Genomic DNA, 14,907 nt, shown 5'->3' on the forward strand with positions numbered 1-14,907 from the left:
TGTGTTTTTCTAATCACTACGGTGCTTAAACGACCCTATCCATGCATCTGTATAAATACAGACGTCCACTGCGTAAACGCATATTCACTGTTTAATATGATTTGTTACGTAAGGGATTAATAATCACCCAAAATGATAAAATTAACATAGTATATGATTATGATATTTCAGTAGAACTTCTGGAAACAGACACTCAAAGATAAAAAACTCGCAGTAGCGAAATCTCAATGATGTAGATAATTTCTGTAAAAAAGTAAGATTAAGAATGTCTCGTAACTTCAGCCACAGGAATAACGAAATTCGACCTGCAAAGGAAACACTCAAAGTTTACTCCAAATGAATAAAAAATGTACTTAGCTTGCTTTTGTGGGAAGTCACGGTGTTCCGATAACGACACACGGCCTTGGTCCTCCTTCTCTATTTAGCGGATGACCTGGTTTGGCTTCAGTTTCCCCGCCGTGCGCGTTGTTTCGATGATTCGAGCCCTTGAAAGATCCGATGCTGCAGACGCGTTCGGTTTGTTTCTTGAAGTGCCGGAAACGCTCACTAACGATGTTTTCTTGAATGATTCTAATGAGAGACGAAGCTTGCGTTGCCGTAGGAAAAAGACACGTCGGTTTTGTTTCTTGAAGTTATTCACTAAACAATGATACTAAGTTGCTTGAAGAATCTGTTGCTTTCGTCGTCGTTGATTTCTTATGATACATGATTTATTATTCTGGTTTTTCTTCGTAGGACGTTGTAGAGTTCTTCTGGTACGCTGGCCACCAATATTAGGGCTTGTGCCTTGTATGATAAGGCGCCCTATGAGGTAATGTTAGACTTGCGATAATCTATACGCTAAGTCGGTTGGTATTGCCACTTCCATCTCAATGGAGTGTCTGGGGTTTTGTAGATCACTTACGAAGTCGGTATTATCTTTACGACGATGTGTTAAACTCATGGTCGGTGAGTCTTGTAGAAAAACACTAAGTATAAAAATTATATATTCTTCTGAAGTTTTACATGGTGAAGATCAGATATGATTGTACAAGTCTTCTAATAACGATAGCTTGATCGCTTCTGCCAATGATGATGGCTAATCCTATTCCTCTACATGAGCTTAGGTAAAGAGGTACAGGTCTTCTAATGACGATAGCTAACTCTGTTCTCCTCGTCTACCATCTCTGTTACAAGTTATGAAGGAATAGACAGTAGTTCGAACATATGAACATACATACCATGACATAGTTTCATACGAACACATCAATCAAAAGAGACACGCTACAGATCACGTAGGCCGTTTGAATCATAGGTCGGGGTAGTTTTGTCTCAAGCAGGGAGCTTGGACTGTTTCAAAACAAATGAATGACCACAGATGACGGCATGTCAACTTAGCCTACATACTTATTGTATACGTCATCTTTAGCGTCTCTAGTCTGATCACATTCCTGTAAGCAATCTTTTATATATATGGACTAACATTCCATATTTTTATTATGTAAACACTTACATATATATATATATATATATATATATATATATATATATATATATATATATATATATATATATATATATATATATATATATATATATAATATACTACTAATGGGCGTATTGTGTGTCTGTCTGTCTGTCTGACTGTCTGTCTGTCTGTCTGTCATTCAATCATGGCCAAACGGCGTGTCAGATAGGCATGAAACTTGGCAGGGTTATGGTGGGGACCCTTAAGATGGTTGGTAATGGGGTTTCATCCAACCTACCCCCCTCCTTTGTAGCGGCTGGGGGTGAGAAGGAATTCCCTGAAACGGAGCTGTTTCTGGCCGTAAAACGAGGGTGGTTATTCTCGTAGACTTAGTTACTTTACGATTTGTCATACATAATTTCTGTACAACTTCCCCATAGAAAGTCGCAAATATTTCAGCTCGGACACAATAGAAGATGAAAATTATCATCAATATCCGCAAGATTTTTTGAATTACTTAAATCCATCGAGACTGGCAGTGCACAAAATAACGTTGAAGAAGTACTGCCCGGTAATGTTGCTTCGGAATTTCGATCCTGCCAATGGACATAATAAAAAGGAAACTGACAAGTTCCTACTTTCTACTCTTTTTTGGAAGACCCAGGATCATAAGAGCATTTATCAGTAGCCATAATACACTGACATACAAGTTGCGTCTTTGCAGTAACATAATGAAACGAAAGATACTTTATTATTCGTATAACTGTGCAAAGTAATTGACAAAGAAACGAACCAATCAAGAATCAAGATCCCTGTTCCGTTAAATGAAAGTCACAGACAAGAGAGAGAGAGAGAGAGAGAGAGAGAGAGAGAGAGAGAGAGAGAGAGCTATTTAACGACATTAATGCACTACAATTTTATAATTTTATCTTGCTATCGAAAAATGAGAGAGAGAAAGAGAGAGGAGATAATTTGTGGTTTGAGAGCTAAGTAATCCGATAATCCCATCACTGTCTTCGTTACATGACTTACATTGAGAGAGAGAGAGAGAGAATCATTAAGAGAGGGTAAACAATAATGAATACGAACTTCTTTACGTTCATTGATCGTCCCTTCGCTTACTTAAGAGAGAGACAGAGATCTCATTAAAAGAGGGGAAACAACAATGAATAAGAATTTCTCTGCGTTCAGTGATCGTCCCTTGAATTACATTACAAGAGAGAGAGAGAGAGAGAGAGAGAGAGAGAGAGAGAGACTAATCGTGTAATCGCCCTTATTTTAATATTGCTGAACAAATAGTACATATAAATTTTTCACTTCTGCACCCGTATTTTATCACCCATCGTAGATGGGTAAGTTTGCTAGTATATATATGGGAAATATCAACAGATGCGCAATAACTCCAAAATCGGGGATTTAGTTGCATGGTAATAGGCAATCGTATGAGAAATCATGAGCCAGTAGTCAATATCCACTCAGCTCACTTCAGACTCTCTCTCTCTCTCTCTCTCTCTCTCTCTCTCTCTCTCTCTCTCTCTCTCTCATGTTTTAGCGATCATTGTTTTTCATTATCCATTTCTTGCATATTTTCCAGCTGAAGTTCATATGCCCAATTTTTGGAGGGCTACTTAAACCCTGATCCGGAAATTTTGTTTAACTCCTTATTGTTATATGCTCTCCCTCTAAAGTTTCTTCAGGACCTCAAGAAATTCCTGGTCATTAGTCAAGTGTCGTCAAAAATTCGGAGAAGAAACTCTTTGGCCAAAACTGTGACAAGTTTGTCCCTTTTTGTTTCAGGAATTTAGATTTGGGGACTTCGAGCTAGGATGGTGCGGGAGTTCTCTCTCTCTCTCTCTCTCTCTCTCTCTCTCTCTCTCTCTCTCTCTCTCTCTCTCCCTTTGTATATAATACATACATATATATATATATATATATATATATATATATATATATATATATATATATATATATATATATATCTATATATATATTACATTCCACTCTCTTCCGGGCCACTCTAGAGGTACGGGGTGTTTCGAAATTAGAACCCCCCCCCCTCTACAGCATAAATTAAAGTTGATATGGACAAAAACAAAATTCAGGACAAGTATTTAAGTTTCTCTCTGAGTATTTAATATTTTGTGTGGCCTCCATCTGCCTGTACCACAGCCTGCATTCTTCAGGGATAGGATTTCAGCATATCGCAAAAAAGCTAAGACTCAAACTCCATTTCCCTGAGCACTTTGGTCACCTCTCCTCACAGGTTGCCAAGGCTTGGTATACCATCATAGTTCACTGTGCCTGCTTCAACATGATCCTTTAAGATACTACCAATATTTTCACACTCATTAAGGTTAGGGGAGCTACCTGGAAATACACTTGACGAGAAGAAATCGATACCACTGTTTCGAAGTAGCTCATGTGTCTGAAAAGATTCTTGAAACATGGTGCCTTATCATGCAAAAATGTGACTTCTTCAACAGATAACACATTGTCAGGATCTTTGAGGAAAGGAAATACTCCACCAGTTAGCATGGTTTCTCTGAAGTATTCGCCGTTCCATCACTGTCCTTTTTCTTTGATGATCCACATTAACCGTTTGGCTGTGAAACAGAAAAATTCCCAAACATTCAGGAAATTTCACAACTTGGTGATAGCGCACATCGTCACTGAGATCATCCAACTTTGCAGCCCAAATGGTGTTATTTTTATGAACTGGCTTCCTGACTGTGTAAATGGAGAATTCATCTGATGCGGCAACATGGTGAAAATCAGCTTCATCCCAATCTTTAAAAAATGAACCACAAAACCATGCACGGTCTTATCTCTGTTGCTGAGTGATGTTGGGCTTGCTGATAACATGAAATGGCTTGATACCAGATTTTTTTCAACTCATGATATGCAGCACTATAACTTCTCTTCTTACCCTTTTTGGCACAAATTTATGTAGACTTTCTTGGTCTACCCACTGCCTTAGCTATGATGTCTTTTGACTCCTGAGAAAGGACTTCAGGCCTTCCAAGATTCTCACCCTTTTTGCGATGACAGTCATATGGATTTTTGTTTGAGTTTCTTTTAACAAAGGATTCATCTCTTTTAAAATATTTAGCTATCCAGGAATATGAAATGAAGGATGCGCCAGCACCCTGGCCTCTCTGAAGGTTATAGCCCAGATTCGGTGAATCCATCTGATTTCCTCCGTGTTGTTAGCCATGGCTGTATCTAACACCGTCACTCAATTTGAAAGTACAGGAAATGTAAAATGAAAAATAGCTTAATAGAAACTTAAGATAATGGACTTGGAGATAGGCTATAGCAGAAAACTTCATAAGTTCCATTTGTTCTGTGGAGGGGGGGGCCTCTAATTTTATAACACCTGATATATAGAGATGGGAACAAGAGTAAACTTGGAGGGGAAAGCAGGAATTAAGGGTTCCAGCAAATATTAAATGTAATGATATACTATTATAAAATCTATCTAAGGGAAGGGGATGAAAGGCAATGATGATTACAGTGACAATAACAATAACAGACTTGACAACATTTTTATATATATATATATATATATATATATATATATATATATATATATATATATCTATATATATATATATATGTATATATATATATATATATATATATATATATATATATATATATATATATTGTCAAAAGCGTCTTCTGACCCTTGTTTTTAACTTTTTTCTCCTGGAAAACATGAAACAAATATAGTAATGGATTTTGGAAAGTTGCTTGAGTTAGAACGAAAACGTAAAGCAAAAGCGTTGTTTTGACTTTTGAGTTTTTTTTGGCTTGTTGCCTGTCCCCTTTTGCCTTAAATATCCTGGGTATGGAAAACACAAACAGGCCATTAGCCACCTGCATAATTGTAATTTTAATATCCTGTCATTTTTTTATGTAATGCCTGTCAAATGCCCATTTCGGCCTTCTTACAATACCCCACCTTCACTGCTCCCAAATCCAATTAAGGCACCGGTCCTATAATTACTTGCTTCCTCGAGAAAGGTTGCGGACCGTCTGGGACTGCAGCTGCACCCCCTTTTAAACTATTGTTCAGATCCCATTGAATTTCACAAAAGTCATTTGGAAGGATCAGGCTGCTAAAACTTAAGTTTCACACCCACGTTTGTGTCGTTTCCATGACCTTACCTCGCACCTTCATCCCTGATTTCGTGGTGCCCTGCATTTGCATCCCACCCATGAGTGTAAATCCTCTCAAACTAATTAGTATACCTTTGTATTCTCCTCTCCATGCCCTTCTCTACTGGCTTTCCAGTGACCTTTTCAGGTACCAGTCATGATTAGCAGCGAGAGATGTCTTACCGTCTTGCAACATGCACCCACACACCTCAGGTTGCCAACTATGATGGACTGAGCAATTGAAACCTGTACTCTGGGAGAACTGCACTCTACATGCACTCACATCTGTCTGCCATTGCATTACGAACACAAAGCTTATCACCACAAGTACCACCTTCCCACCTTATTGCACCTTGTGTGCCATATTATTCTCCTTGAACATCCCCCAAAGTCTTGCAAGACTACTACATAGTGCCACCCAGTGGTGCTCTCATAATTAGGTAGACTTCCCACGTCCTCCAAATATATGATCATACTCTGAAGATTACCAAATCTTCCAGGCCCTAGGGGTGGAGAGCCTCCAAGGCAATTCCCTTACAGCCTGGGTTGACGCCCAGATGAAGAACATCAACCAGGAAAGACCTAAGGAAAAATTATTCCTATATGCATGCCTAACAGAAGGCTCTTTACCAATACTAGAATGCCTGTATAATTGCAGAATTTATGGACATGATCCATGTACTCGACAGCCTTGGAACCCATTCCCCCTTCCTATTGCTCCTCCTGCCGTACGGCCTAGTGGTCCCCCAGCCTCGCAAACTGAAAAGCCAACTGGGCCCTCCTTTCTCACTTCCAGGCTCGGTGGCCCTGTGGGCACAACCTACGGATCCATCTTGGCCTCATTTGCCAACACCTTCATTAATCAAAGGGGAGCCTTCTCCTCTTGGAATCAGTGACTTGAAAGCAACATCCAGTGCCACATTCTCCAAGCTGCATGCCATTCCTGCGGTTCCTGATACCAATTCCCACCTGATTTAGGAAAGCAGGGTCCCTATTAGGCCCGAATCCGAACATTATACCTCAGTCCCCACGGAGAGGATATCTCATATCTTGACAGCACTCTCCCTTACAAATTTAGATGTCACTGAGCACATTTACGAAACCTGTATCTCCAAAACACTGCCAGCCCCACTTGAATGTGCTGGACAGTACCAGGAGTCAGCCATCATGATATATGAACCTGTGCCAAGACTCATTCCTGTAACTTCCTTAGTGCCAGTGATTAAAAGTTCATCAGGAGATCGAAATTGTACCTTTTGAATTGGTACCAGTGCCACTTGAATGAACTAGGCAGTGCCATACTCTCGGACATCTAGCATCTCACAATGCTCAACCCCACGTGCCTAGCCCTACCTTATCACAAGTGCCAGCACGCCATGCCCATCTCCCTCCAGGAGTTCCTAAACGTACCTCCAAATTACTGTCAGTGCCATGTGGGTGCACTGGGCAGTGTCACACTCCATCCTGCTTGGACATCGAGCCAACACCTAAAGCAATCCTTGTGCCTGGTCTTGCATCAGCGCAAGAGCTAGATCCCATGCTGAATCTCCCTCCTGGAGATCCCAAATGTGATGCAATATCACCACCAGTGCCACTTGTGTACCCTGGGCAGTGCCATGCTCCATTCAGTCTGGATGATGAGGCAAACTGCAAGCCTGGCCCTGCCAAAATGACAGTTCCAATGCCTCCTCGCAATCCATGTCCTACCTGTGAGCCTTCAAGCCAGCAACGTCTCATCAAGCCAGGAGATGCTCAAGAGGGGGAGAGGTAAATGGTGTAGGAAGCCCAGGTAGCTACAAGAGCCACTGAGTTCTCACGGCACCAATGCTAATCATTTCCCTTCTTATAGTTTGACATCATATACTTTGTTCTGTTTTTATGACTCGATAGGAGTCGCCTTGTTCCTGTGTGTCACATTACCCGCTCTGCTTGATTGACATGGAGAGTGCCAAGCTACCTGTCGAATCAGGTTTTCACATTTATCAGTGATTGATGCCCAGTACAGAAACAGCGATCAAGTCACTCCATACGTGTCCCAATTTGTGTCATATAAGATTGAACCCTTTGCAGTGCCTAACATAGTTCCGAAACCAAAACCATCCTCTAAGGTGATGTAGCTTAGCCATGTAAGATCACAGTTGAAAACTGAATACATTGAAGAAACTGAAAATAAGGTAGCTGATGTGCTTTCACGCCACTAAGTTTCTGATGTTTTATCTGCATATCACCAAAGTATTTAGATCCACTATCCAGAGTTAGTCTAAATATCTCCCTTCAGTAACTACTTGCATCTTACAGTAATTCACATTATTTTAATTATTCTATTTGTGAATACCCCTTTGTATCCCAGAGTAATTTACCTTTACTTTTCTGCACTGTTGTCATTCCAGAACTTGTGTGAGTAACACTAAGTGGGGGATGATATATACAAGACATGCTAGGTGGAAAGTATTAACCACAGTAAATGAAACGTTTGGAAAGTGTTTGTATATTAAAACTGAGTTATAGAATAATAGATACAGGCAAGTCTCCTTTAATTGTAAATTTTAATTCGCAGTTGAATTGAGTTTGATTTGAATTTTACACTATATGCCTGAACCTTGCTGCCAACGTGATTTAGTAGCAAGAATTTTATGTGCTATATTAGGAGAGAAAGAGAATCGTGTTTGTAGTTCATAAAAAAATTTGTAGACGCCCACGTCTGTTTAGGCTGTGTAACATCTTACGTGATTGGGGAGGTGTGACTAGAGTCCTTTTGACCCTTGTTTTTAACATTTTTCTCCTTTTCTCCTTAAAAACATGAAAGAAATTGACAAATGGATTTTGGAAAATTGCTTGAGTTAGAACAAAAACGTAGAGTATAGCAAAAGCATAGTTTTGACTTTTGGGATGTTTTTGAAGCTTCGCCTGGCCCATTTTACTTAACGATTTTCCAAGTATGGAAAACACGAACAGGCCATTAGCCACCTGCATAAATGTCATTTTAATATCTTGTCATTTTTTATTTATTGCCTATCAAACACCTGTCACGGCTGTCTTTCAAGATCCCGCTATCGCTGCTCCTGAATCCAATTTAGACAACGGCCCTAAGCTGATAACTACTTGCCTCCTCGAGAAAGATGGAAGACCTTCTGAGACTGCGCCCCCTAAAAACTATTGTTCAAATCCCCCGTCAATTTCATGAAAGTCATTTGGAGGGATCAGGCCCTTAAAACTCGTTAAGTTTCACACCCACATGCGTGTGGTTTCCGTGATTTGACCTTGCACCTGCATCCTTGTTTTTGTGGTGCCCTGCATTTGCATCTCCACCCACGAGTGTAAGTCCTCTCAAATTTAATCAGCACCTGTGTATTCTCCACTCCTTATCATTCTCTGTTGGCTTTCCAATGACCTTTTTAGTTACCAACCATGGTTAGCTGCAAGACCAAAGGGACAAAGGTGTTGCACCGATCTTGACAGATGTCAAAATACAACTTCTGCCAGTGTGAGAACTTGGTAACATATATGGGGCCGCTGTGCCCCCTCAAATCGTCAGGAACTGGGGCTATGCTCGACAACCTACCCTGACACCCACCTTGAAGCTGTCACCCTTAAGTTACCTGAGCGCTGCCTGAAGTGGAAACCGGAGCGTTCCCTTATTTTATTCATGATGAAGAATTGCAAGCAACGAAGCAAGCCTCGCATCTATTTACTAACGAGGCACCAGGTTGGTGTTTTGATCTGCATCGCAGATGTCTGTTGGTAAACACCACTCCTTAGCTAAGTCTCATTGACTGTGATGATATTTTCTAAGTCTCGTTCAATAGCTTCTTTCTGGTATGGAGGTGAAGATGTTGAAACTCATAGTATAAAATATAAGTTATATTTAACAAGCTACATCACTGGATAACTGCAAGAAGGTTTGATAGGTCTTCAAGCTAAGAGGAGAAGGTGAAGTATGAGATACAATTTGGTTTACAAATCATAGGAGAGCAAACACTGGCTCGATATGCATACATACAAACTGACTTACGAAACTAGGTTGGTCACACAGACCACAGCCTTGTGAGAACGTCAACATGTGTTCTCAGAGGAGGCATTGTTGACGTTACATTCAGCAATGTTTAATGATGACTCCAGGTGTCCACACACCAGGACACTTATTCAAAGCTACGTCAAAGCTTCGTCAACGCTTAGGCAAACTTCTGCATGACCCCTTGGTCTCTGGCCTATTCCTCATCTTGTACAATACACTTTAGAATGTGAAAATACACTCTTTACTATATGTAAACCTTACACACGGACTCGGGTACTGTGAATTGGAAGTTGGTTGTCGGTCTTCATCTACTGTTTCTTTCACTCATTCCTTGTTCCATCTGTTCTCCTATTCCCATGATCCTATTATCCTGTCTCCCTCAGAGACTCCAGAGATTTTGACAGTGCATTTGTGACATCTTTTAGTTTATTTCAGAATTGTTTTTAAGATGTTTGTTGGTCATGCTTGCAGTAATCGAGTAATTTGGCACTCATTCAATAATTTGATATTTGTCGTATTTTGCATTTTCCATTTAAGCATTGATGAGTTACGTGTGGATTTCCCCGTTGTTTGCTGACTTCTGTAGTTCAACAGTACCACTCAACACAGTTACTGCCATTGCAGTTTTTGGGACAAGATTCCTGAGATCTTAGTTAGAGAAGTACTCGCTTACAGTGCTCCATCTCTTCCATCGTTGATTTTTGCACCATATTTACTAACTAGATGTAGTGTTTTTCTCGCAACCCAGTGGCACATTTGTTCTTGATATTGTAAATAAATAACAGTAGTGATACAACGCCACGAAGCCAGTGAGAGCTCTTGTAATTTTGATATTTTGCTGATTACCTTGTTGAATTATATTACAAGTGGACATAGCACATTTACCTTCAGTACTTTTGAAAGTAGTTTGGTGGATTAACTAAGGATACTTACTTTTATTTTCTGTTCACACGAGGTAGGTCCCCTAGTCAGTTGTCGTTTCCAAAGAATTTAAAATAGAGCCAGTTCTTCCAAATTTTCCAAAATAAAATCTTATACCCCGGCCTGCCCTGTGACACTGTATATGACATCACACAAATGACAATGACTGAATGGAAGAAAGAAAAAAAGCGAGAGAAGTGAAGGTCTTTTTTTTTTTTTTTTTTTTTTTTTTTTTTAAAGTGAAGCGTTCCAGTCATGAAATCCTGGGAGGGACCCATGATAAAAGAGCACAGGTTAATTAGATCATAAATTTTCCTGGAGGTGTTGCATCCACACACACACACACACACACACACACAGAGAGAGAGAGAGAGAGAGAGAGAGAGAGAGAGAGAGAGAGAGAGAGAGAGAGAGAGTTTGTCCTTCTAAAAGTCTTCACACTTGCTGCCCTTCATAGCAATGAATTTTCTTTTTAAATACATATTTTCCCAGTTAGTGTGGTAACAGATACCAACCAATTTAACACATAAAACACTATGTATACATTGCAACCGTATATTTCACTCTTCTTCTGTCCCCGTTCACGGGTAAAATGTGGACATATGATGTGACAATGTGTGTGTATATATATATATATATATATATATATATATATATATATTATATATATATATATATATATAATATCTATATTATATTATATATATATATATTATATATATATATATATATATCAATATATACACATGTCAATCGTCTATCCATAATTTACCCGTGAACAAGGACACAGAAGAAAGAGTGAAATATACGGTTGCAATGTATACATAGTGTTTTATGTGTTAAATTGGTTGGTATCTGTTGCCACACTATCTGGGAAAATGTATATTTAAAAAGAAAATTCAGTGCTACGAAGGGCAGCAAACATGAAGACTTTCAGAAGGACAAACTCGCTGTGTATGAGTGTGTGTGTGTGTGTGTGTAACACCTCCAAAGTACAGTAACCTTGCTACCTGCATACCCTCGTCATCATGATTACTGCCATTATCACTCATTCAGCAAAGGCTTAGTACTGACTCCTGATTCAACAATTCCTTGACATTTACACTACTTTCTTGACACGTAAAGCTAATCGTTAAAATTAGATTAGATTATAGTTAAGTCTGTTCACAGGTAATTTACTACTTGAAGGGACCGTAATGTTACAATTTTCAAAATCCTACGAGAAAAAATGTCATAATTACAAGACTAGCAATCTAGTTGCGTAATGCACTTCCCCAATAATCCCACGTCCATGAGAAGGTATAAAACGGTGTAATCCAGTGAGTTAAAACAGTTTGCAGCGTTCCACACTTTGCAGACGTGTCCATATCCTTCAACCCCTCCCAGCCTCCCCTCCAACCCAATATCCCTGACTACTTGGACATAGCGTACCCCATGTTGGCCGAGCGCAGAGTTAAGGAAAACAGGTAATTTTAAAATTTAGCCTCACAGATAAACACAGTCTTAAACATGCTTATGTTTATAGAACATTTTCTGCTTTGAATAACCTTTTCTTTCATTTCATGAAATATTTGCATAAACTCGTGAAACTCGTGTTACACTATGTGTGTGTATATATATATATATATATATATATATATATATATATATATATATATATATATATATATATATATAATATACATAATTCTTGTATGCTGTTTGCTTTCGTAATGAGGGTCGAGCTTGACCTGAGCGCCCAGAAAAATTTGTGAAAATTAAAAAACTGTAGCTACGTTGTACATTTTAATTTCTAAAATCAATTTCACCATTGCCGAACACTACAGAAAAGATAAAATTATACCCATCTACAAATTAAATATTCATTACAAATATATTAAAAAAATAAGTATATACAGAAAAATTATTAAAGAAAATATTTTTTTAAAAATACAAAATAAGCTTTATACACACAAAATATGAGGGAATCCTTCCTAAAACTACTATTTACAGTATGTGACTGCCAGGAAAGATGTCTGACCTTAGCCTTAGGGTCAAAATATGAAAAGAGAAAAAAGAGTAAGGTCTTTTGGGTAAAAAATGTCAAAATTGCAAAAATTTTTTTTGGTACCGAAATGGAATAAGAAGTGGCTAATTTTTTTTATAGTATAAACCCATATTATCCTAGAACGGAATTATGTAAAAAGATCTGCACTAAGATGTAATTTACTGTTATATCAGGGGCAAAATCTAAAGGTAATTTTTTGACCTCCTAGGTTCCCTAAAATATGATATTTATGCATGAAAATATACCAACATATCACTAGTTCCATAGAAAACAAGAATATATAGAGATATGCTAACTCACCTTCCGGGTATGTAAACAAAATGGCCACAATCCACACCAACTTCGACAGCCAAATCTTCCACCTAAACTACCTGACTTGCACTAAAAAACTATAAATTGAATTTGCTATGGTGAACCTATTGCTCTTTTTTTAATTTAAAATATATGAGGGTGTATAGCCATTATTACAGTTAGGAAGCTTTGTCATAAGATAAACCTCAGAAATGTTATTCTCTCTCTCTCTCTCTCTCTCTCCATACAGTGTGTGATGGTTTATTGACATAAGCTGATGTAATCTGTCACCAGAAAAGGCATAGACCCACTATTCCCCTCCCCCGGTCCCTCACTCTCGTCTTCTAATCATTTCAAGGTCATTTGCTTCGCCTCTAACACACACGAGGTTTTTGCCTTAGAGGTGTCAGCAACCTCTAAATTATCATCAGCATCACTTTCTAATTCCCTTAGAAGTAAGTTTATGACATCCATGCCCTGAGAATACTGCCTGCTGGCCATTGTTGATGAGAACTGTAATAAAATGCAAAATCTGAGAAATTGGCATTCGAAGGAAATTGGACCAAATGGCAATATAAGGCATCTCAGCCCACCACAGTTCCAACAATACAAAGCATCACTACTTAATAACTTTGCCTTTCGATCCACCACATGTTGAAGGTGAGTGGGGGTCAAGCTCGACTAGAGCAATTATCAGAAAAGAGGGAAGGATGAAGGCAAGGCGAAAGTAGGTTCTGACATGATTTTAGTGTGTGTTCTCCTGGCCTCTTGCAGGTCGATCACACCCAGATTCGAGATAGGTGATGACTTATGGGAAAAAAACATGTTTTTTTAAACACTTGTTGTTGTGTGTGACCTGTCGCACCTATCAAGGGTTAACTGTATGAAGTGTTGTAAAATTGTTAGCAATATTTTCAGATTCCTGATTTAGTTTAGAATTAGTATGTTCTAATAATGTATGTTCAGATCTTGCATAACAATTTAAAAGTTAAGATAATGTAGAATGTGAAAAGAGAAAAGGAATGGCATGGGACATGTGGTTGGAATTTTTTTTTTAAACATATGATGCTCGTGACTTTATTTCAGACTTGTCTTTGTCAAGAAATCATCTTTCGCAAGCCTAAAACGTTTCACATACGTCTGATGCCTTTCATTTCATATAAGTAGTTAGAGATGTTTTTGTATTGAAAACTATCTAATATCACTAGTAAATTAATTCTTATATCTCGATTTGTCAAAAGAGAATTTGTTGACTCGTAATTAGCTTAAAATTAGAAATGGAAAGTTTGTGACGTCACTCAAGAAAATTATGAAACTTAATCACATTCAAGGAGATTCTATAATCATATCTTTTACTTTAAAAGACTTTTATTGTCTTAAATCATGTAATAATAAATGTTAGTTATGATTGTAATCTCACTTTCTTTCTACTTATTGTTTTGAATGAAAATTTTTACAACTTTATCTGTCTCTCATTCCCAATCCATTTTGGGGTGAGGTCCACTGATCATTTTGACTTTGGAAGACAGAGAGAGAGCTCATTCTGAGACTTGCGACCGTGTTGCATAGAACGGCGTGTGCCAGTCCTCTCTCTCTCTCTCTCTCTCTCTCTTCTCCCTCCCTCCTCCCTCCTCTCCTCTCTCTCTCTCTTCTCTCTTCTGTGCCATTTTTTATTTTACACTAATATAAAGATTTTATACATGTGACTGGTTACTCGTAAATCTTAGATTTCATATTTCTTAGAGTTATTTAGTATTACTTAGTGCTTATTGTCGAATCTGAACAAACATTGTAGCAAGTGCGTAACGGCGCCTTTTCTTTTTTGAAACATTGTGAACTGTTTATGGTGAAATTTTGGAACTAGCTGCAGCAGAAAATTGGTACCAAGGTAATGTGTTATTACAAATTTAAAGTTGCAACTTTAAAAAATATTTACAGTGGTTTGGTGAAACAATTTCCTTATTCCTGTGTTTATTTCGTGCTTTATCCATTTTTCTTATTGAAGTGATTTTTTGTGCATTTGTT

General features: G+C 38.3%; 1 protein-coding gene across 1 annotated transcript in view; it reads left to right on the forward strand.

The window, feature by feature from the left end:
* The first annotated feature begins 5,607 nt into the window (after positions 1-5,607).
* LOC135214194 (uncharacterized) overlaps positions 5,608-14,907 on the forward strand; it is a 19,271-nt gene continuing 9,971 nt past the window's right edge. Inside the window, exons 1-6 of the mRNA XM_064248262.1 lie at positions 5,608-5,756; positions 6,298-6,521; positions 7,003-7,375; positions 7,578-7,716; positions 11,931-12,010; positions 13,177-13,337. Of these exons, the coding sequence (XP_064104332.1) occupies positions 5,608-5,756; positions 6,298-6,521; positions 7,003-7,375; positions 7,578-7,716; positions 11,931-12,010; positions 13,177-13,337 (1,126 nt within the window). The remainder of the gene's footprint in view (positions 5,757-6,297; positions 6,522-7,002; positions 7,376-7,577; positions 7,717-11,930; positions 12,011-13,176; positions 13,338-14,907) is intronic.

This window comes from Macrobrachium nipponense, chromosome 45, assembly GCF_015104395.2.
Source record: "Macrobrachium nipponense isolate FS-2020 chromosome 45, ASM1510439v2, whole genome shotgun sequence".
In the NCBI taxonomy this organism is placed as follows: Eukaryota; Metazoa; Arthropoda; class Malacostraca; order Decapoda; family Palaemonidae; genus Macrobrachium; species Macrobrachium nipponense.